The 24,351-nt window shown below is 35.2% G+C and overlaps 1 protein-coding gene across 1 annotated transcript; it reads right to left on the bottom strand.

Annotated features, from left to right (window-relative positions):
* Positions 1-1,994: 1,994 nt before the first annotated feature.
* LOC150095768 (acidic phospholipase A2 PA4) lies at positions 1,995-21,467 on the bottom strand. Its single transcript, XM_090409954.1, has 5 exons — positions 21,382-21,467; positions 11,978-12,153; positions 10,681-10,840; positions 6,349-6,495; positions 1,995-1,998 (listed from the first exon to the last, which is right to left on the bottom strand). Exons 1-5 carry the CDS (start codon positions 21,465-21,467, stop codon positions 1,995-1,997), a joined length of 573 nt encoding a protein of 190 aa, XP_090266080.1.
* Positions 21,468-24,351: the final 2,884 nt, after the last annotated feature.

Raw genomic sequence — 24,351 nt, 5'->3', positions numbered from 1 at the left:
GAAGATAAGGATGTGGCCTCAAATTAACCAGAGATTTTAAAAAAAATTGTGGAAGAAGGAAGCTATCGTGACCAAGAAATATTTAATGTCGGTGAAACTGGCCTTTTTTGGAAGTGAATGCCTTCCAAGACTTTTCTGGCCAAATCAGAGAAATCTCAGCCTGTTTATAAAGTCACAAAGTCTAATGAAATTAATGATAGTAATATGCGAGCTGTTTGAAAGCGCATTCTTCCACGTTGTGCAAATGAATCTAAGTTAAATCTCATTCTGAGAAGTTGAGTGATTCCGACCTGCTAAATTTAGATGCACAGCAGGAAGATCCTGAAGGATATGAAGAAAATTTAATCACTGATAAGCCGAAAGAGATTTTTCATACGATCGAAGTTTTTAAGCAGCAATGCTTAGAGGCTGATCCCAATGAAGAGAGAAGCAGTAAAATTTGCAGAAGAGTAGAAAAGGCAATAGGGCCATACCACAGTTGTAAGAAAAAAAGAAACAGAATGCCCGCCAAACTATGTTAGCTCAATTCTTTGTTGTAGAATAATAAATTTATATTCTGAATATGTTTTATTATCTTCCAGTTTCATAGTTTCCCTTTAACTAGGCCCTGAAATATACCCTAATTCTTTTATAAAAAAGCTAAGGATCAAAAAAGAAATTTGAGGAACAAATTATACTTTTTCCCCATAGGCTATTATATTTGATTAGTGCATTTCCAATTAATGCACCTGCTTTAAAGAGTGCGTTAATTGAGGGATTGCTGTATATTGAATATAATATTCACTATAATATAACATAGTGAATTCTTTGTAAGCATTCACCATAGCTTATTCACTAAGTTATAGTGAATACTTACTTATAAGGCTTTGGCTGACACTTTTTTAAATAGTTTGTTATAGCAATTTCTGTAATAGTAAGAGTCAAATGTGTCATTTTTAAGTTACATCCTTCTTCCTTATTAGTCCATTAAAAGGTTTTACTCTAATACCTTAAAAGGACTAAATGTCTAAGACAGAAAGCATTATTATTAATATTTGCCTAGACAGACCACATGAGCCAGTGGCACACTCAAGATTTAATCTTGGGGGGGGGGGGGGGAGTTAAGCAGACGATTTGAGAATATACACACTACGCATTGCATACAAGCTATGACTGAGCATCTGCCAATACATGATACCCGTGATCTCCTCTGGCCTGGCTCGGGCAAACGAAGCTGAGCCTGAGCACTACTTTGTTTGCCTTGCGTTCACAGCGACCAGGATTTCCGAGCGCTATAGAGTATTCCCACCTTATGTGACCGCTAATTCATAAGTAGCATAGAAATATAAGACACGACACAATATAAATTTTTTTAAAAAAATGAATTTTAATTAGGAAAAGATTTTTTAAAATTTTTCTAGTGTTTTTTCCTTTTCTTTTGGGGGGAGCCTGGGTCCTCTGGCCCCCTCCCTGGGTGCATCAATGACATGAGCCTTCAGATTAAGTGCCACTTTGATCAAATTATTTTTTTTGCTTTATTTGAAGTTTTTTATATCTCAAAAAAAAAAAAAAACTTGTTGGGACTAAGAATAGCAAGAGCTTGAAAATAACAGCTATGAATAACTAATAATTAGTTAAAATTTAGCAGCAAGAAGGCCATGTTGTAGTAGCTCAGCCACTATGCATGCCTTGTTTGTTTGTCCATTTTGTAATTAAAATCTCCTTTCACAATTTTTAATTCATGTCCAGTGAAATGTTTCAGAGATATTCATTTCAAGTCTATTATTATACACACATAAAATGTACAATAATAAATTATATACTATAATATGCTATTTTAACACTGTCCCATTTGGTACTGTTTCGCACTCATGCTCGGTAATCCCTAAGAGCAGCTTTAATTGTATCATCATTAACATTCATTTATTTATTAGTTACTCATTGTGCTGCAACACAATGAATAACTAATAATTAGCAACTTTCATAAAAAGATTACTTAAGAAAATTTCATTATTTCACCTAATAAAATATAATGTTAAAAATAAAATATGAAAAATAATCCTGTTTGGTGAAACAGGATTATTTTTCATATGAAAAATCCTATTTGGTGCTGCTTCAATTAGTGCTTTGTGTTCTAAGAATAACCCAAGCACCAACCAGGATTTTATTGTATTAATTAGTATATTAGCACTCTGATAAAAAAAAAAATCTTTTGATTATTTATAATAAAAAAAACAAAACATTTTCCATAGTGTTATCTATAAAGATGTAACCCTATAGAAAAACTATCCCCAACCAACTTTATAGGAATTCAGTGCAATTGCATCTCAGAGCTTGTCTTTAGTCACTGGAAATGTACAATGCTTATTGGATATAAATTAATGATTGTTAAAGGAAAGATTTGAATGGTTAGAAGAGGGCTATTGGGTGAGTTGACATAAGTCAGTGGTTAATGTGTATTTATCAAATGACATTTTGGCCTTTGCGTCCCTCTCAGTTCTTTTTATTTCAATTCATAGCTATGATTTTATTGTGCTCTTTTTAACACTATTGTTCCCATTCCTTATTGGAGCCATAGTATTCATGATTCTGAATCAGTGCTTAGTCTCTAATACTATGATGACTCACAGTTTGTTTGGACAAATTTGCATCATTGCAAATTAGTACTTTCTATTAGTTTTTTTTTGTATGTTTGACAACTTTTCTTAGTCAAATAGGTGAGATCAACCATCAGAATTACAAGTAGGAATTATAATGAATTGGGCTGAATCCGAGGACCTCCTGTATTATCCAGGCTGCCAAAAATTCAGGATCTTTATTGCAATTTTTAATATCGCAAATTCATTTTAACCATTTTCATTTGAGAAAAAGTTGTGTTATATGTCCATAAACTGCAGACTTCTGTACCAGCAGGATTTTTTCTGTAAGAAAACAAAAATTCAAACTCTGTAGCAATAAACACTGCATAACTGCATATTATGTAATGTTATGATATTATACTGTCTAAAAGTCAGACAGTATAATATTTAAAAGTATTGAAAGAAAACTTATGAATAAAATTACATTACTAAAGGATCTTTCCATATAGTAAACTCAAGTATATGGCCAAGATAGCTTGTGTGAAACATCAAGGCCTGACAGCTTGTAAAAGTGATATGGAATACTGGAGCACAAGCTTTTAGTACAACTGGAGGAATATCATCTGGACTTGAGAGATTTATTAGTGTCAAGGTTATTGCATATTTTTCTGATGTCCTTCTGGCAAAAGGTCAGAGGAGGCATACTGCAGGTGGTTTGTGAAATAATAGGAGGAAATGTTCCTTGGTAGTCTAAAGAAGAGTTCGAGGAGAAGACTGAATACCATTGTTCCATTCAGAGAAGGAGCAAGAGATGAAAACATAGCAGGACGGATGTTTGCCAAACAGTCTTGGCAAGGGACCAGAAGGCTTGACCGCCATTTGAGCAGGAGGCAGATTTAGTGCATTTAGCCTTTAAAAAAAGTTTGCCTTAGATTTGTTGATGATTTTTTTTACACTTATTATGCACTGAGTGAGAAGCTGGAGTTTTTAACTTCAGAGCCATTGAACATTATGCCGCATTTTTAGCTTGGACTGTTTTTATATATTTGTTGGAAAAACCTAGGCTAGGTTAAAGGTCTAGGGTTTGAGCAAAGTAGGGAAAAAAGCACTCATCCTAGAAAGAATAATTTCAGTTATTAGATATCAGAGCAAATGCTTGGATCAAAGAACAGAAGCAAAAATTGGACCATGGAAAAGAAGAAAAAAAAATATGGACAATGAAAAAGTAAACATTGGACAACCTTAAGCAGCACTAGTGTGTTAGGGGTGACCATTGCATTGCTATAGGAAATGAGGCTGAGATTAGATGGGAGAAGGAAAATCTGTAGAAAAAGATCCAGACAAGGTTATAGTCAGAGTTGCCAAGAGAAACGCTAATGTCAATGGTGTGTTTCAAAGAAAAGCTGGTTAAGAAAAGATGTTAAGAGAATTATGAGGATTATCTGGTGTTTATTGCCAGTAAACAATTCAGCTTCTTTTCCGCTTTGGTCTGTGAATTAGAGAAGAGAGGGCCATCAGAATTATGGATTCTGAAATCTCCAAGAAAGATTATCTCCCTCCGGCTAGGGCAACTCATAAATGCCAGCGAGTGTATCCCGTAAGCTCTCAGGTCAAATAAGCTTCTCTTGGTCAAGAGAAGAACTGAGAGTAAAACCTTTATGTGTAAGTTTAATGTTGCAGAAGATTGACTGATATTTGGAGGGATATTTACAAAGTTAAATTGTGATTATTTGTTCCAGACTAAGAAGCTGAAGAATAATTGGTATAATTTATATATGAGAAACTTGTTGATTGAAGTATATGTATATATTGCATGAACAAATTAGTATTGGGATGAGATTATAGATTGGTGTATGATAGTATTGCTGCATGTTTTAATATGCGTACAATTATTGAGATATCATAATTCTTAGCTTTAGATTTTTTTTTTTTTGTTTAATAAGAGTCAATTCATTTATGACACTGTGTAATTGCATCATAGTTTTAATAAATAGGTTTGTTATGTTAAAGCATGTGTATTCACTGATCCTTAATCCAATGCACTGTTTCTAAATAAATGCGAACCTGTGAGGTGAAGTTAAATAAGAGTAGCCACGACTATCAATAGAGCCTGAGATAGATTTAGAGAATTCTGCAGGTAATCTTAATTATATTTAATACCCATAAAGGGTAATCTTGGTGGTGCAGTCATAACATTAAATAAATATTCCAAGGTTCCCAAGGTATTAGAAATTAGATAACCTATAGTAACTTAAGTAAAAGTGTAAAGCGTAAAAATAGAGCATAAAATAAAGTAAAAATAGTGTATCAATACAAAGGAACGAGAGAGAGAGAGACTGAAAAAATGTTAAGAAATGAACCAATAAAGAATGTGGTGTCTTGGCATCAAGAATTATGGTCAGATTATACTCTTTTTTTTTTTTTTGGTATAATTTTCCTGTCATCTTGTTGGCTATTTGCCTAGTTGTCTGTCATCCAATTGTCACCAAACTCGGTTTATATATGGTGTCCTTCCAAGTGAAGTAACTAGTATGGATGGCAAAACTGAAGAGATTTTCTAATCTCTTCAGTTTTGCCATCCATACTAGTGGATGGAAGCTAAAGTGTTGGGAAGGGATTGCTCATTTTATATAAGGTGAAGTTATGACCAGTAAGGAAGGGATGGTGTAGATTAAAGATTTGGCTAATGTTAAGGAGGGTAGAGTCAGCAGTATCTGCTATACTGTGATATATAGGTATTATTTCTGGAAAAATTCCCATGTTACTCCTCTAAGTCAATATTATTTTTCTGGCTATTTAGTCTATTTATGTTTAGGACCCCTTTTTTTATAATGTCATTGGCTTTTTATTCAAATTTAGGGCATTACTGATGTTTTATATGAACAGATATATGGAGAATATATAGGAAGAAAAATACTGTGCTAATAGATATACAAAGGAGAGACTCCAATGAAAACAACTTAAGAGACCTTGTTCTAGGCCTTTCTTTGGCTGGTTTCAGAGTTGGTTGATCTTGGCTACTGGCACTTAATTTTTTTTTTTTTTCCCTCTCAGTAAGCAGGTTTTTACCCTCTCCCTTAAAAAAAAACTGATCACAGAACTCACACTCTTATAGACAATTATACAAATCTTACAGTGCAGGTTAATGGGTTTATGAAGTTTAGGTAAATCATATATCTGGGGAGAGGGAACTAAAAGGTTTGAATTTTTTTTTAAATTAATTTCTTTGTGCTGTTTTCTTTTCCATAAAATCTAATTATGGGCTTAAATCATCAACTAAACCTTAACAAATGTTCATTTAACTAAAAAATACTACTACACAATTTGCATTTTCCTTCTTTTTTTTTAATGTTTTTGTACAGTTACTGTTGGGCCTAAATTGATCAGATTACGTGATGTAAGGATCAGAAGAATGCCAGCCAACTGATTGCCTGCTTACGTACTTTTATTTCCTCCATATTTTAAAGATGAGGTCTTTTTCCTTCATTTTTGGCATCACTACTGTTAGACTTCTGGCAGAACAAGTGCTTTTCTCTCTCTCTCTCTCTCTCTCTCTCTTTTTCTCTCTGTCTTTTATTATTTCAATTTTATAGCTGATTACAGCATAAATAAATGTTTCTTTTTTTTTGTTGGAGGGGAGATTAAAAATATATATGTGTGTTTTTTTAATAATTTTTTTTACTGTTCAGTAATACTGCTTTTTAAAATAAATTGATAAGACACTGTAGGTTCATATCGTCAGAATGCATCATATAAATTATGTGTTGAGATTTAATTAGCATAAACTTACCTCTTTGCAATGCATAGTGCTGGAGATGTCATTCTAATGCATTCAACTTTTAATATATTGAAATATAAATTTCCAATAATGTCAGCCATACGAGTCTGAGTGCTCTTCAAACAATTGTAAAAGTCATTATCACAGTCGCAGTGGGATCTGTGGAAGTGTTACAAAAAAGGATGCATTAATAATAATTTATTTACATTTTAGCATGATAGAAAATCACAAGGTTATTATGCAATTGCAATAAAAAACGTCTGGTACAATTAACATGTTGCAAAATTAAAAATGCAGAGATTAGTGGTCCATCCAAAGTTTCTAAGGACCCACTGTAATCTGGAGGGGAAAGGAAGCTGAAATAATTTACACTACTAATTCAGATAAAAATCAAAATATAGGGAGTTAAAAATGAAAGAGAGAGAGAGAGTTAAAAATGTTAGTGCTTAGTGCTATTTTGCAACTAAGATTAAAATGGCTCAAAATTGGCAAATATCACAAAAAAAAAAAAAAATCACTGTTCAGAACAGCCAAAGAAATCCTGTTCTGTGTATGCATTCATACAGAGGAACAAATATGGAAATATGATTCTACAAAATTTAAGGTGACTAGTGGTGTAATGCAGAGATCAGTCTTTGATTCATTGTTATTCACTCTTTACACTAATAATATTGGAAAGGATTTAACAGGTCACATACAGTTAATTGCTGATGATAGTAATAATCAGGAATGTCACTGGCATGCAGTACTTGCATAATGATTTGAATAAGCTATACTTATAAGCATGTGAAAATAGCTATCAGTTCATTGTTAGTAAATGTGAAGTTATGCATGTTGGTGCAATGAGATATCCACTGGCATATTATTGGCATGATTATGCCAGAATGAACTGATCAGGCTAGGGATCTTGAAGTTTTATTATTATTATTACATGACTCCTCCTAGGAGCCCAAGGACTCATTGCTGGAGGGCACTCTACTCCACTCCGCTACAGACATCATACCATCTCTCCCTACTACTTAATTCTCCCACTATACGCAACTACCATCAACATCATCTACTGCCCATCACCACCAACAACAGTATTTTTTGTCTGTAAATGGTATATGTTCTCATGGCCAATTTGCCTGTATGGGCTGAAAAACCAAGTTTCTGGGAGTAAAAATCCTGCTAACTCTGTATAGAATCTGCTAACTCATCTTCAATTGAAAAAGCCCATATAAAGATTCCTCTTGCCATGATGAGAATTGAACTCTGGCCTTTTCCATCCAAAGGGTGCAATGTACCATCATTCTCCGATTGTGCTATGGAGGCAATTTTAGTAGATAGGAAGTTGTAGTTTAGTAGTCATATCGCAAAAATTGTGAATACAACTCAGAGAATAATTGCACTGCTAAAAGAAACACAAGTAAGATTTTACCTTATTTGGACTACTGTGTAGTCCAGATGAGGATTTGGTCTTCTAGTTTTTGAGTTGATGCAGATACAGTGAAGAGAGTGCAAAGGAGAGTATTAAAGACAATATTGAGAGTGTGGAATGTAGATTAGGAGTAGAGATTGAGAATTGGTGGACTGCAGATGCTAGAAGGCAGGAGTAATATGATAGATAGCTATAAACAAAGGATCATACAGGATACTAGTAGATGGAGTTTTTCATTTTATGGGGGGGGGGAGAAGAGAGCATCCATGAAAGCTAGGAATGAATTAGTCCAGAAAAGAGTGAGTGCTAGATTTTTTCTCACAGTGCAGTCCATGACTGAAATAGCTTGCGTTTGAAGGTTGTGAGTACAGATAGTGTGAATGAATTCAAGAGAAGGTATGAGTCCCTGACTCCCTGGAGGTGTCTTTATTATTATTTGACACCTCCAGGGAGTCCAAGGACTCATCGAGGGAGGGAGGGCATCTACTACTCTACAACTACATCTCCACCATTCAATTACCAACTGACCGCAACTACACCAACACCATCTACTGCCAACCACCACTGGTATTTCCACAGACAATCACAAACATCCATGCCCACGGCAGGATTCGAACCTGCAGCCTTTTAGATGGAGAGCGGATACACTATCCACTTGGCCAACCAGGCCATCTTGTAATAATAAGTTTTTGTAATTCTTTATAATAAATAATAAAGCATCATCACTAGAAGATTCTTTGGACTCTGTAGAGATTTGTATATAAGTCTTGGGATACTGAAACCTTATGGGGCTACTAACATTATCATTTGTAACTGAATACTCTACATACCAAGGTTATTTCATAGCCATTAATGCTAAATTATTGCATGTGGACATTATTTGTCTTTACCAAGAATGCTGCTGCTGCTGTGCCTGTCCATGTAGTGGTTTTCAGGATCATCGGTTTCAAATTCACAACTAGGTATACTCTACATGTACTTTGTGTGTCAAGTTCTCTTTATGCAAAATATGAAGAATCTGACAGAAACTATATATATGTGTGCATATTTTCCCCTCAAAACAAAAGTATTGAATAGCTGTGTAATACATTCATTTTTGAAAACAGTATTGTATTATTTGTGATTTGAATGTTAATAATATAACCTGTTACTGAGATGTAAACATTGGAATTTTATAATCGCATGCAAAAGGAAAAGCCTAATTGAATCAATTTTAAATATTTCTAATAATATTTCTATAATTATAAATATTAGCCTCTGTAGTACAGTTGGAAGAACAGCAGAACAAGGACCAGCATTTGATTCTCATTGTGATGAGAGGAATTTTTCAGGGGCGAATTCTCTATGCTTCAGCTATCAGCTCAGCTAACGCCTTTTTTATTCCCGTATACGGGAGTAGGCGAGGCCATTTAGCCCTATCTAACTTTTGGAGACTGAGTGGGCAGTTCAATCTCCACTAGTACCCAATCAGAGACAGATGGCCCAAGGCTATCACTAATTAAGCGGTACGCAGTGAAGAGAGACGGCTCAAATGTGCTGCCATCTCGTGGTCCCTAACCTTAACACAATATATTTAATGTCTGAAATAATGTGGGTTCTACGGTCGATTTTCTTGAGTTTACAGGACGAAAAACCCGAGTTTCCGGGAGGAAAAACCTGCTTGCCCGTGCCAGAGATCGACTAACTCGGGAACCGGTCGAAAAAAGGCTTAGAAAAATTTCCTCTAGTCGCCGACTAGACTCGAAACCAAGACTTCCTTCGTGCGGCCAAGCGCGGTGATGTGCAAACGCCACATCCACTTCTCTATGCTTCAGAAAGAAGTAATATTTATTTGTTAATAAATGCATGCATTTATAAGCATTCCATTTAGACTTTTATTTTTGTAGACAGAAGACGTCTTAAGCTTGCACGGCAATAATTGAGGTTTGCATTGTGTATCGAAGGCTGATGCTTGCTCATCTAGTCAAAGCTACCTTGGCTTGTTCGGTTGTTGGGGCTTCCAAGTCTTCACTACAGCACTGTGATTTCATGCATGCGCATAGCCATTTCTGCCTCCCTTCACGTCTTAAACACAGGCCATACGCAGTCAAAGTAGCTCTAACCAGTGAGCTTCAGCCAGCCTTTACAAGTGTGCATGTTGCTTGGGAAAATCAAGTTACAGCCAACTTTTTATGATGATGTTATTGACCATTTCATAAAGAAGAACTGTAGGGTAGAATTTGTATTCAAGTAGCTAAATTGAAAAAGATAGAATATCATTTGTAAAATAAATGTTGTATTTGTATGATTAAATGTACATAAATTTCTAACTATATAGTTTTAAATGGTCAGTAATTCATTATTCTGCTAATCAGACTTCAATCACACCTCTCACTCCCTGAATGATAACATGAGTAAGTGTGAATTTCAAGACCAGCATTCACCCCTGAAATTTTTATATGGTTTTTTTCAACTGGAGATAAGTTAGTCAACATGTTTTCCACATGTGTGCAAATTGGCCATGAGAACATGTACAGTTTAGAGACAAAAAATATTGTTAGTGGGGGTAATGGGTGATAGATAGCATTGGTGGTGTTAGTAGTGTCATCCTGTGTGTGTGTGATTAATTTAGCAGAAGGAAGAGAGAAAGAAAGAGTGAGTGATATGGGCATAGCAGAGTAGAGTGGAGCACCCTCTGCAATGAGTCTTTGGACTTCTTGGAGGTGTCACATAATAATAATAATATTTTTAGGAATCATGTTTCAACACATTTAATGCAATAATTTATTTTTCATTTTTAATAAAAACATTTTTCAAACAAAAACACCATTAACAAGTGCAGTAATAATCATTCCAAAAAAAAAAAAAAAAAGCAAATGTGCTTCTAATACTTTCACATAGAGCTAATATTATAAGTACCATTCAGATGTAGGGTTTCTGCTTACTTTGTATATACAGATAAGTTCACGAGTCCATAGCCAGCACGTAATGCTTTCAACTTGACAGGACAATGGTCATGAGCCCTACAGCAAGTATCAGTCTGCTTATTTTTACCAAGATCTTCAAATTGTTTTGCTGTATCACCAAGTCCACACCACTTTGTCCCTGTAAATAAAGAAATCATTGGTACATAATTTTAAATGCTGTAAATTTTTTAAGAGTAGTAATGTTTTGAAGTCCATCGTCACTTGAATTATATGTGCATGTATGCACACAACAGTATTCAGCATAGAAAGGAAAACAACTTTATAATAACATTATATCAAGCACAAAAATTCTTGTGTCAGAACTAACCAAGTAAAATGAAAGCAGGCAGCTGATGTTTTTTAAATTGTAATTGTTAAAATACTAATTAGGTTTATCCTTATGAAAACATTCCAACCAAAGGTGAAGTTTGCCAGTCTCATAAGGATGTGGAAAGGTTTTTTGCTCCCAGACACACTGAGAGTGCTTGGCTGCCTGAAGAAAGACCTAGGTTCAATTCTACTTGCCGACTAGAGGAACACTAGTTCCTGAGTTAGTCTATCTCTGGCACATGCAGTGGATTTTTTCTCCTGAAAACAAGAGGTTTTTCATCCTATAAACTTAAGAAAATCGAACCCACATATTGAAAACTGTAGAACACATTTAATTAACCTGACAAGTGCTGAGATGGCAGCACTTGTCAGGTGCCTCTATTCACCGGTTGCTGAGTGTAATTAGTGGACCAGCTGTCTGAATGGTTACTGGTCGACATTGAGCTGTTCCTTGAATCTCCAAAAAGTTAGGAAATAATGGCTTTGCTTACTCCCTATAAGGGAATTAAAAGTGTTACTGGATTTTATTTATTTATTATTATTATTACAACACGTGACACCTCCAAGGAGTCCAAAGACTCATTGCAGGAGCACACTCTACTCCACACTGCTACACACATAATAGATAAGAAATTATATTATTGTTGTAATCTTGTACCCAAGCACCTCTTTGTCATCTTTGTACCTCTTTGTAAGAGATCAGCTAACTCACCAACTGAAATGTCCTTATAAAGGTTCTTCACATCCTAGACAAGATTTTACGAATTACATAAAACACTACAAACTATAATAGCTACTTACAATGAAGTAATAGAACAATATACCTAAAAGTGGCAAGTCGTACTGCCGCACATATGCATCTTGCAGATAGACTGGGAACTTTTGGACAGTACCTTGTCATATTTAAGCATTAAATGGAACTACTAAAAGAATAAATCACACTCACCTGGTATAATACCACTTAACAGGGACCAGACTGACCATTTAGATTCTTTTGTTGGCGATATACTTGTAGCATTTGAATGACTGCAGGTGTTAATAAGTTGGCGCATTGTTGCAAAATCGGTGTGTCTGGCTAAAAGACCTTTCTCTTTTACAATATTTTCCATATCTTCTTCATTTCTGTAAATATATTTTAAATTATAACAAATATTCAAAGATGATTCCAATATTACTCAGTAATAATTAAGATTTTATGCACTTTGCTTCTTATAGTTGGAGGCTGATTTTAAACGGATGTTACAATTACTGTAGACCTTCAAATATAACAATTAGCTTTACTTATTATTTACATATTATTTATTTTTTACTATTAATTATCAAGAAATCTTCAGGTATGTTTTCTGGCCAGTATCTTTATAAGGTGTTGATATGTCCACATCTGTGCTCAGGTCTGGTCACTTTCTTGGAGATGAGGAAGTGGTCGAAAGTTTTTCCACTTGGTTATACTATAAATTAAAGATGCCAAGAAATTAGAAGAAAAATGCCGGCCAAGTGGTCAGCTTATCCACTCTCCAGCCAAAAGACTGCAGGTTCAAATCCCGCCATGGGCATTAATGTTTGTGATTGTCTGTGAAATACTAGTGGTGGTGGGTGGTAGATGGTGTTAGTGTAGATAATGATGGTAATTGCGGTTCGCTGTAGTTGGTGGATAAGTTGCGAAGTGGGTACCCTCCCTTGATGAGTCTTTGGACTCCTTGTCACATAATAATAATAATCTTGGTTTATTCATGTGTGAGCAAACAAAGTTTGCACGTGAAGTAACTTCATGACTGAGATACTTGTATATAGAGACTAATGATTTCACATTAGTTGCCTAAGTATCCCATAATGCAATGCACGTAAGGATATGTGCATCTTGGTATGTTTAATTTATGAGGAAGTGGTAGAAAGGATTCAGATGTGAGTGACCAAGTTGGTGAGGTTGTAAGGAATAAGGAATGCTCCTTACATTGATAGAGGGGATATGATAGAAACATTTAAGTTACTGAAAAGTTTTTATAAGACTGATGCAGGGGAAATATTTCGGCAGTGGGATAGTGGTGAAAGAACAAGAGATCATTTCTGGAAATTAAGTAAGAGTGTGGTTAACAAGGGTGGCGGACTAGATTTTTCACTTAGAGAGTGGTGAATTATGAATGGAATAAGTTGCCCGATTTATTATGAGTGTTTCTTCTATCAATGAGTTCCAGAAAAGGTATGAGAGATATTGTGTGGATAATTTGGTCTGTGATGAGTTTACTGACTCCATGGAGATGTCCATATGATAATCTTTTTAATATAAAATTTTAATTCATAAATAAATTACTTTCTAGCCTTATGAGTTAATTGCATAATCAATGGGTTGGCTGGTCAACCTATAGTACGTTAATACCATACATGGGTGGTGGGAGTTTGCGAAAGGAGAAACTTGTTTACATTTGATTTGAATGCCTGTATGTTGTATTCCTTGGGAAATACTTCAGGGTGAAGACTATTCCACAGTACTGCAGTAGCAGGGATGAATGAGAAGGAAAAGAATCTTGTTCTGTGGGTTTCAAGGTGTACCATGAAAGGATGTCGGGCTCAGCTGTATGTGTTAGAATGGGCTTAGTACAGGGTGCGGGAATTTCAGATGAACATTTCCCATGGAAATATTTATAGAACACACATATTGCAGAGATCAAGCATCTCTGTGAAAGTGGGGGGAGTGAGTTGGTGAGGGATGGGTCATTTATTAGTCTTATTGCTCTCCTCTGTATTGAGTCAAGCATTTTGAGAGATTGGATTTGTGACTTGGGCAGATTTGTGACTTGTATAGTGTTAACAGCTGTTTAGAGGTGAAGTAGTGTCTTGAACAAAAGAGAAAACCTAGTTTTTTGGAAGCTGTGGATGCAATGGTTGTGATGTGTTTATGCCAGGAGAGGCTTGATATCAAGGTAATTCCAACAAGAGAAATTTCATCTTGTCTGAGAATTTGAGTGTTATCGAAAACAGTGGTGGGGTAAAATGGTTCTTTTTTGTGAGAAATAAGACAGAACTGGGTTTTACTAGCATGGAAGTTGACAAGGTTATCTGAGCCCCATTGGTGGATGGCTTGGAGGTCGGAATTAAGGGCAGTGGTGGTTGAGGTGAGTTGTGTAGAGTAGGATTTGTGAAATGAAAGGGAGGAATGTAATGTGCTGTCATCTGCAAAACTGTATTGGGTTAGAGATCAACTGAAGTAGGTCATTGATATATAGAAGGAAGATAGGTCAGTGAGAGAACTGAACCTTGTGGGACCCCCCCCACATTAGTTGGATGGTGAGGGGATAGGGAGCCATCTACCATCGCACATAGTGTGCATCCAGACAGGAAGCTGGCAATCCATCTGCAGAAGTCCTGGGACAGTCCAAATGTGGGAGTTTGCTTAGTAAGCCTTTGTGCCAGACTCGGTCAAAGGCTTTGGAGATATCAAGTGCAACCACTTGAGATTCACCGAATTTCTCGATGGCGTTTGTCCGGTAATTGGTGATGTATGAGAGTAGATCTCCTGTTGAACGGCTTTGACAGAATCCGTACTGGTGGTCACTTAATAGCCGGGTACCTTCAGGGTAGATTAGGAGTTGAGCGATGACCTTCTCCATTACTTTAGACAGACTGAATTGAGTGAGATAGGGTGGTAGTTAGATGGCAGTGATTTGTCACCCTTTTTAGGAATGGGTTGAATATAGGCCAGTTTCCAGGTTTTGGGATAGATATCATTTCTTTGCTATTATATATTGCAATCAGATAATTGGAGCTATGTAAAATTGGATTCAGAAATCCCAATTCTGTACACTGCCTACAGTGTTGGAATTTCTGACAATCACTGTATTACCATTTATTTTTAAATATAATTAGCTGTCCGCTCGTCACGTTTATGTTAAAAGTAAAATAAATCTTGTAATGTCTTTTATTCCCCAAAATGGAGAGGAAAAGCCATTTTAGTGCTAACTTTTTAAAGATCTGTTCGCCTTACTCATCACCGATAGCCGCACTGAACTACAAACGTCTGGGAAGACAGTACGGTAGACAGCTGATCTACCGTACTGTCGTTAACTGATTTTTTCTTAATCAGTTAACGACAGTACGTTATCTACGTTACCGTAGATCAGTTAATCAACGGTAACGGTAGATTAACTGACTACCGTTATCGCATAATCATGGTCCCTAACATTATAACCATCTCTCTCTCTCTCTTTATAGCCTTGTTCAGAGGTGAAAAATATACACTATATCGTCTACTATGTTTTTTCTTATAAAGCAGCAAACAAATAATGTTATCTTGCTATCCGGAAATATCAGACACGCCTCAGTACAAAAAAAAAAAAAAAAAGTGTAGGAAAACCATGGAAAGCAATTTTTGTTGACATAAATCAAAAACAGGTTCTTATAAAAGCAGAATATCATGTAAAATCTGAAATAAATTCAGCTACTGTTGTTTCCTAAGCGACTGAACTGCAGGCATGTGAATGCCCTAAGAAAAAGACGATAGTGACTGGAATAATCTTATTACAAAGAAATAGTTTGGTTGCAAAGCACCTGTATCAACAGGGACATTATTATTACTTGCACCTCTAAGAAGTCTAGTTTAAAACATTAAAATAAAGTAATGACGTTGGGGTACTGTAATGCGAGATATACTCGTTATCAGGGCCGCGCCAACCCGAGGGTGAAAGGAGTACAGTGCATCCGGGCAACATTTTATGTAGCTAATATCTAATTTGGATTATACAATACAATGCAGTATTAGGGGCGACCGATAAAAGTTTGATCCCAGGCGGCAAATACCCTTGGCATGCCACTGCTCGTTATGAGAAGTTTCAAAACCAATGTTAAAGACATTAGACAATTACAAAGGAAAACAGTTATTTACAATTAGTTTTAGGCAGTGAATTGGAATATAATTGAAATGCAATGTATAGATATTTTCGTTTAACACGCATACAATACGTATCAGGTTCTAAAGTATCAATAATTACGGCGAAAGAAAAAAAAGAGAGAGAGAGATTCAGAAAATACAGAATAAGCCGAGATTCTTCTGATATATTACCGTGTATACACTTGTGATGTTCGAAAAGTTAGCCTCAGCATTGACCAAAAGCTTGTCCTTGGCTTGTAAAAAGAGAGCAGTGTATCTACAACTGTAATTATGATGACAAGCACTTGCCTATAGATCAAACTTTTGCAAGTAAAAGATAATGGAAATTATTCGTTAAAAAAATCTTTAAATTATTTTCAAGCCGAGTTGATGATGATAATATTTTTAGATATAATTTCAAGTTAAACGAGAATAAATTATGTTACTCCCTTGGCACCAATTTCAAAAATAAGATTACGAATCCTTAAGGCAATAAATAAACGTATTGCTATTGTTGATCTTATTTAGAGGAGATAAAATTTATTTTTTTTTTGACATTTCCAAACCTCATTATTTAGATTACATTTGGTCATTCAAACATATAATTAAACAGGAACATATATTGATCTTTAATTGACCATGATTAATAAACATCTAATACCAACAAGTTTCGCCGACGGGCTGTCGTAACAGAAAACTCGAGTGGCTAAGTACAGAGAAAATGGAGTAACACTATCGTATAAATTAAACATCAAAAAGAACGCGTAACATTACAACACATAGAGTGTGTTGTGTTAGTCACTGTTATGAGAGCACGTTCAGTAGTTTGAGTGAAATTAAATTCTGACAGACTGAGTGATCTTATCAAGGTTTTCCATATGTCAGCTATTATCATTCCCTGGTTTCTGTTAAGATTTTCTCCAGAACGGAGGATTACAACGGCTTCCTTGAAATTTCTACAATGGAAGTCTTCTAGATAAGGCATGGAGCTGCTGTCCCAATCAATGGTATGGTTGGTAATCGCAAAATGATGGGCTAGACCTGGGTTGTCTGTTCTGTTGTTATTAACATCTATATGTTGTTGTTTTTTTTTCGGATTTCGTGGCTTCTCGACGCCTGTCCTATATAGTTTAGACCACAAGCACATAGGATGTTGTACACTCCAACGTGTTTGAAAAAAGGATTAATGTCTTTTCCGATCTTAAAACGTGACGGACAGTCTTGACCGGTTTGAACGCAACTCTGATGTTGAATGTTTATAATGTTTTGCGATCTTCTCGCACACTGTACCTGCATAAGGAATAACTATGGATGAACTGGATTGAGTGATGATAGGCTGTTGTTGTGGGAGCCAGGCTGGCAAAAAATTCTATTTAAAATTAAATAAAAATGAAAATTCTATTCAAAATTATTATTCTATGAAGAATCTTGTGGATTAGATTCTTTGGATAGCCTTTTTTTATTAATGTCTCTGATATATGAGTAATTTCATCATAGAGCTCTTCCTCTTATTATTTGACACCTACATGGAGTCCAAAGATTCATCAAGGGAGGGCACCAGCTTTACAACTGTCTCCACAACTACACCAATGCCATCTACCGCCGATCATCACTAGTATTTCCCAAAATAATCACAAAAATCCATACCCACGGCGGGATTCGAACCCGCAGCCTTTTGGCTGGAGAGCAGATACACTAACTGCTTGGCCAGCCAGGCTGGCAAAAAAATTCTTTTTAAAATTAAATAAAAACGAAAATTTCTATTCAAAATGATTATTCTTTTTTTTTCTGAGATGATGATCGTAGCTCTATTTTTGAACATATGCATTGTGCTGAGCTTCTGGGAAATATAGTGAGTTGACTTGAAATGAAGGTAGCGTTCAGTGTGTGTTGGTTTGTGGTAGACTTGGTTTGATATGTTCATCTACTAGTTTCTTGATTAGGTTATCCAAAAATCTTTTTCCAGTTCCAAAGTGAATTGTATTTTTTGATGAAAATAATTAATGTTGGTTAAAAAGTCCAAAAGAGCTGTTTTTGTGTCTCTCCAAATTATGAAGACATCGTCATCATAATTTGCTGCCTTTTGTCGCCCTGTGCAGATCTGTTAATGGAAAAGCTAGAAACAGACATCCTCTCAAAATTAGACCCAAAACCTTTAGTGTGGTAGACGATGTCTTCATAATTTGGAGGGAAGTGTCCAAGAAGATCTCAAAACTTTTTAAACCTTTCAACATCAGAGTTGCGTTCAAACCGGTCAAGACTGTCCATCACGTTTTAAGATCGCCAAAAGACGTTAATCCTTTTTTCGAACACTGGAGAAAATCTTAACAGAAACCAGGAAATGATAATAGCTGACATATGGAAAACCTTAATAAAATCACTCAGTCTGCCAGAATTTAATTTCGCTCAAAACTACAGAACGTGCTCTCGTTAACAGTGACTAACACAACACGCTCCATGCGTTGTAATGTTACGCGTTCTGTTTTAATGTTTAATTTTTACCATAGTGTTACTCCATTTTTCTCTACTTAGCCACTCGAGTTTTTTTTTTTTTTTTTTCTCTTATCGTTATAAGCCCTGACCTGAAGAAGACGGAGGACAGCCCGTCGGCGAAACTTGTTGGTATTAGATGCTTATAAATCATGGGCAATTAAAGATATGTTTCATTTTAATTATTCCCAAACCTCATTTTAATCTCTTGTCGACAACAAACTAAATACTATTCAACAAAAGAAAACTTCTGTTCCAGTAAATTCCAAGTAAAGCTGTTCTCATAAACTCACGTGGTCTTGATTGGTGTATTCATTACAATTAATCCGTCAACGGATTAGCTGTAATAGGATTAAAGGTAGCAGAGTAATTGCAAGATAAAGACAGGTAACTAACGATTTTTCAGTGAAAAAATCGTAGACGAATTGAAACATTTGATCAAGTGTAGTATATTGATTATTACACTATACATTCTTGTTGAGAAAATTATTATTATTATTATTATGCTCATCAACAGACCTCCATGGAGTCAAGAAACTCATCATGGGAGGTCCCACTCTCATGTGCACAGCTCATCGTACCTTTAATTCACTGTCCCTGCACTCACCACACTCAGGCAATGCATTCTATCACCCACGGACACGTTTTTGGAATATTTCAAAATTAGGTTGAGCACGTGTCATCAATTTGTTCATGCGACTAAAGCTCAATTAGAATATCTGAAATTGCCTGTAGCAGACGTCATAAAAAAGGTTATGCATTCCATCCATATGTGTATCAGAATATTACGAACCCAATTCTGTCGTCTCAATCTCCATGAAAGAACTGCTACAAGATAAACGTTACACTGAAATATTTCACGTGGTGAATGGATAATTTTGTGATTGGCTCGTTCTGAGTGGATAATTTTGGAGCATAGATAATGTTCAATAAAAACTGTATTGAGCAGATTAGCCAAAATAACTGAACTATTAAATTCTTTTAGAATTTTTGTGTAACCCTATGGAAACGACATTTGCTTCTATAGCGCTATGCCGCCAAAAGAAAGACGTTTTAAGTTTTATTCTAGTCGCCGACTAAATGAACTTTTTCAGTCATTCTTAAGTCGGTTCCAGAGTTAGTCGATCTTTGGCATGATTCTGATAGTTTTATTTTTTATTTTTTTTCATCGAAAAGTAATTTTTAAACTGCAACTCAAGAAATGGACCGCAAAACCCACACTTAGAAACTATGAGCCATCATCGACTCATAGCCTAAGACTATCAATGATTTAAAGACACCCAGAGAGTATGGCATAAAATCATTGATAGTCTTAGGCCAGTTATCAGTGACAGCTAAGGGTGGAAACGGACTAGCCATCGAACTCAAAAAAAAAAAAAAAAAACATAGGGCTAAAAGAGCCCCTTTAGTATATGAAAGGCGTTAGTGATAAATTTCAGTTTTTTTAACATCTTTTGGGAAACATTTTAAATGTAATAAATAAATAAGTAAATCTAAATAAATACAAGTTAAGCAAACAGCTTAACTCCTTCCAAGCAGTTTATATAAGCGGGCCTCCCGTAACGGACCAACTTAACTTTGTGGAATCAGCATAGCACCCTTCTGCTTCCAGGAACCAACGGCAAGTGAATATAACAGATCATCTGTCGGCTTAACTTCGGGGAATCGTAATTACAAAAATTGATTTACCGGTACTTATTTTTATTTATTTTTGTTGTCGCCACAATTCTCTACATTCTGTAGCATAGAGTAATCCCTGATATTTAAAACATCGAGGAAGTTCCCCAAAATTCAAGTTTAAGTACATATGTACCGTTCCAGGAAATGATAATTATAATGGAAATACCATATTTAACAGAACTGAATCCAAACAGAAATTTTAAAAATAAGCGCCATCTAAACCGTGTAAAATCAAAATATACCGCGTAAAAATAGAATTGCTTTTGTTTTCTAAACTGTGTTATTTCGAAATTGTGTAAAAAAAGCAGTGTAAAAAGATAATTTGCTGTATATAGATAAAAGGGTAAATCACTTAGAACTGTAACGCTGTAATAGCTTAAAATAGCTTTTTTTTTTTTTTTTTCTTTCTCGCAGCTTGACAATTTTTCAATTTTGCCAATTGGGAGAGAAATAAGTAAAATATCGAAGATTTCGCGAAAAACAAAAAGAAACAAACAAACAAAAAAAACTGCCGTTTCTATTAGATGGCACTTCTACCTTTCCAGAAGTACCCGGATATATGTGAATAGCTAAGTGAGTGTACGTTATTTTTTTGAAAAAATAATATTAAAATATGAAACTTCTTTATATTAGAATTATTACTTTGTGCTTGTGTTATTATTTACTAAGTCAAACTACAAAGTTTTAGTAACATACCATAACAGAAATGCAAAAATGGTATTTATAATTTTGACAGCAATTTATGCAAGCGGTAGGTGATGATAAAATACGTTTTGCTGTTCAACTCATTAAGATAAAATGTGCAGCTTGAATCATTTATATATAATATAAATATGAATTCATAATTCAAAATAACAAAAATGTCTATGTTTCAAAATGGATGTGTTATAATAAATTCAGCATGTTTGCAATACTGCATGCGAAGGACATCGTACGTACTGTTTTGCTTAAACTAATAAATACGCCAATACTAATGAATTATGGTATTAACAGTCACGTGTCATCGTATTAAAATTAGCTGTAGTCCATAAAAAGGTTGACGTCACTGATTTATAAGAACTCAGTTTCATGATTCAACTTTTTATAGTGAATTAATTTTGACATGAATTTGATAAGTGAATTAATTATTAATACTTATAATAATAATTATAATCGTTTGCTATTGTAATACTTACTAATAATTATATTATAATGTTTCGATTTTGGTATTTTTTTGAAATATTACAGCCGTAATCAAAATTTATTAAGATCTTTCAAAAAAAATTAATTTGGAACATGGAGTAATTTTTTTTTTTTTCGAATACAGCTTATTTACTTACTCAACTTCCTGGAGTCGACAGCGGTAGAACGTATGACCGTTTGGCGTCACTTCAACCTCAGCAAGCGTCTTCCCTTCATAATACATGATAATTTCTTTTCCGTCGTTTATTACTGTCGAGGTGGATGACCGGGAGTCGCTTTTCACAAAAACTAACTTTAATTGAAAGATAATCATGATGGTAGCATAAATTGGAATATAACGAACACGTAGGCCGAAACAAACCATTAATATTGTTAACAAGTTTTTTTAGTAACCTGCGAAGCCAAGGTACTGGTGCCTTGTAGAATACAACAGGTGAGGGAAAGGGGTCAAGCGTATGACACGGGAGGAAAAGCGCACGCATGCACCCAGAACAGTACTGCCGAAACCCTACAAAGCGGGGAAAGACGAGAGAGTTCAGGTGGACTCAGTGATGGCTTCTTCAGGACCCATTGAAAACTCGAGTGGCATTACGAAAGCGTGGGGAGGATGGGGGGGGGTAATCAAAAATCAGGTACATCATTGACATCGGTAGACTGTAAACACAGCCAGAGCACTGTAGATAATACATGTAAAAACGTGGTTTTTATGTTTATTATTAAATGTCTACCGAGGTAATTAAAATTCATGAAATGTGCAGTTTATTCAGGAAGAATTTCAATATGCACATATTTAATTTTCTTAATAAAATACATTTGAATTAGTTAATTCCAAATGTTTTTTTTTTCATGTTTTTAAGCTCCTTTTTTATTTTTTTGTTAACAAGGTTTTCACTCATCATTAGCTTCTTATCGTGGGATAAGAATCTGGTTTAAAATCCAATCACAAACCCCTCCCACCAAACAAGCTTTTCGTTTTGTTCTTGGAGTCTCTTTCAAGCAGTACTGGCCTTTATCCAAATGCGGAACATCTCGGATACCCCCCTTACAATAACTTTTCAAAGGAAGAATAGCAGGGGCGAATGCTGGTCTTGAAATTCACGCTGCCCTTGTTATCATTCAGGGAATGAGAGGTGTGAATGAAGTCTGATTAGCGGAATAATGAATTACTGATAATTTAAAACTACATAAAGGTAATCCTCGTATAGCGCGAATGTTAGGTTCCGCAAAAATGCCACGTTATATAAATCGCGTTATGCGAGTCTCAGATCACATAGAAAAAGTAGGGTTATGTTCCGAATCGTTTTTTTTTTTAAATTATATAAACAACAATGACATATCCAACAAAAAATATATTTTTATTTAATTCAGATAATTCGTGTAAGTTAAGAAAACATATAAACTATGAAACAAATACATAGTATAAAAATCACAAATTGTACTTAAACTTCATTGCACATAATGCATAAATGTTTTAGGCAAAATAAAAATAAGTGCATATTTTAATTTTTTATAGCACGAGGATTTGAGGATTGGTTAATAAACACTGGTCTTGTCATGTAATCACCTGATGCATTACTACAAAACAGTAGAGTAATTCTACCTTTGGAAACTTTGAATCCAGGAGCTGATCTTTCATTTTTTCGAAATATAGGTGCGTTTTTGCACTTTTTTCTAATATAACCCGGATTCATCCTCACTGAACACTGGTCTGCACTATATACACTGGTCTGCACTGTATATGTTTATAAACTTTGAGAGTTTTTTTGTTTAATAAGATTTCCATCCATAGGAATTTTCTTTGAGGTGCAATCTTCTATCGAAATCATTAGAGATGTCTCCATTTTCCCATTAGAATATCGCGTACACGAGCCACGCGCTTTGCACTTACCTTTGATCCAGCAATAAACACTTTCTCGGATTTTATGTTCATTTTGTTTGATTGTTCGAATTGTTGATTCATTTAAATTCAAAGTCCCTGCAAAAACTCCTGGTTTTTCTCCATTTTTCAAATGATCCAAGATTTTGAATATTTTTCTTCGAGAGAAATTAATTTTGTTTTCAATGTTGGTTTTTCCCTTTCGTTGCAGTTTGTGGCCATTACTAGAAAAATAATTTTTTTACACAAAAAAGCAAGCATTACATATTGTATGTAACTCACCAGAAAATAAAGTGCTCAGCTTGAGTGAGCAATTTCCTGGCAGAAACGAGGACAATTTTCAACAATAAACGTTTTATACGGTAAACAATTGAGGTACATACGTGCTAAAGGGTAGTTCCCCTAATATAAATTCGCTACTTATAATTACATGCGGGATACAGGCAGACACAAATTTAACGAAGATAAAATTTGATTTTTAAGTCGCGCGGTGAAAAACATATGAAAAAATAAAGGGTTACTACAATTTGTAGACCGTGTTTTTATCGGAACCGTGTTGTATAAGAACTGCGTTCAACAAGGGTTACTACAATTTTAGACCGCGTTATACGAGGGTTACCTGTATTTAGAAATTTATGTACATTTAATCATACAAATACAGCATTTATTTTACAAATGATATTCTATCTTTTTCAATTTAGCTGCTTGAATACAAATTCTATCCTACGGTTCTTCTTTATGAACTGGTCAATAACATCGTCATAAAAAGTTGGTTGTAACTTACTTTTCCCAATCAACACGCACACTTGTAAAGGCTGGCTGAAGCTCACTGGCTAGAGCTACTTTGACTGCGTATGGCCCGTGTTTAAGCAACAGGGTGAGATGACGTGGAGGGAGCGGAAATGGCTATGCGCGCGAATGAAATCACAGTGCTGAAGCGAGGACCTGGATGCTCCCACAACCGAGCAAACCAAGGTAGCTTGACTAGCGTCGGCCTTCGATACAAACGCAAAGCTCAATTATTGCCGCGCAAGCTTAAGACGTCTTCTGTCTACAAAAATAAAAGCCTAAATGGAATGCTTATAAATGCATGCATTTATTAACAAATAAATATTACTTCTTTCTCAATTAATGAGCTTGCTCAGCAAGCATGGAGAATTGGCCACTGAGGAATAGTTATCCAATTTGAAGACAGACCTCAATTGCACTGACCTTACTGAACAGCCATCTA

Source organism: Typopeltis vanoorti, chromosome 20 (assembly GCF_054136105.1).
Source record: "Typopeltis vanoorti isolate ZY-2024b chromosome 20, IOZ_Tvanoo_1.0, whole genome shotgun sequence".
Classification (NCBI taxonomy): Eukaryota; Metazoa; Arthropoda; class Arachnida; order Uropygi; family Thelyphonidae; genus Typopeltis; species Typopeltis vanoorti.
This window is presented reverse-complemented; position numbering and strand designations above follow the sequence as displayed.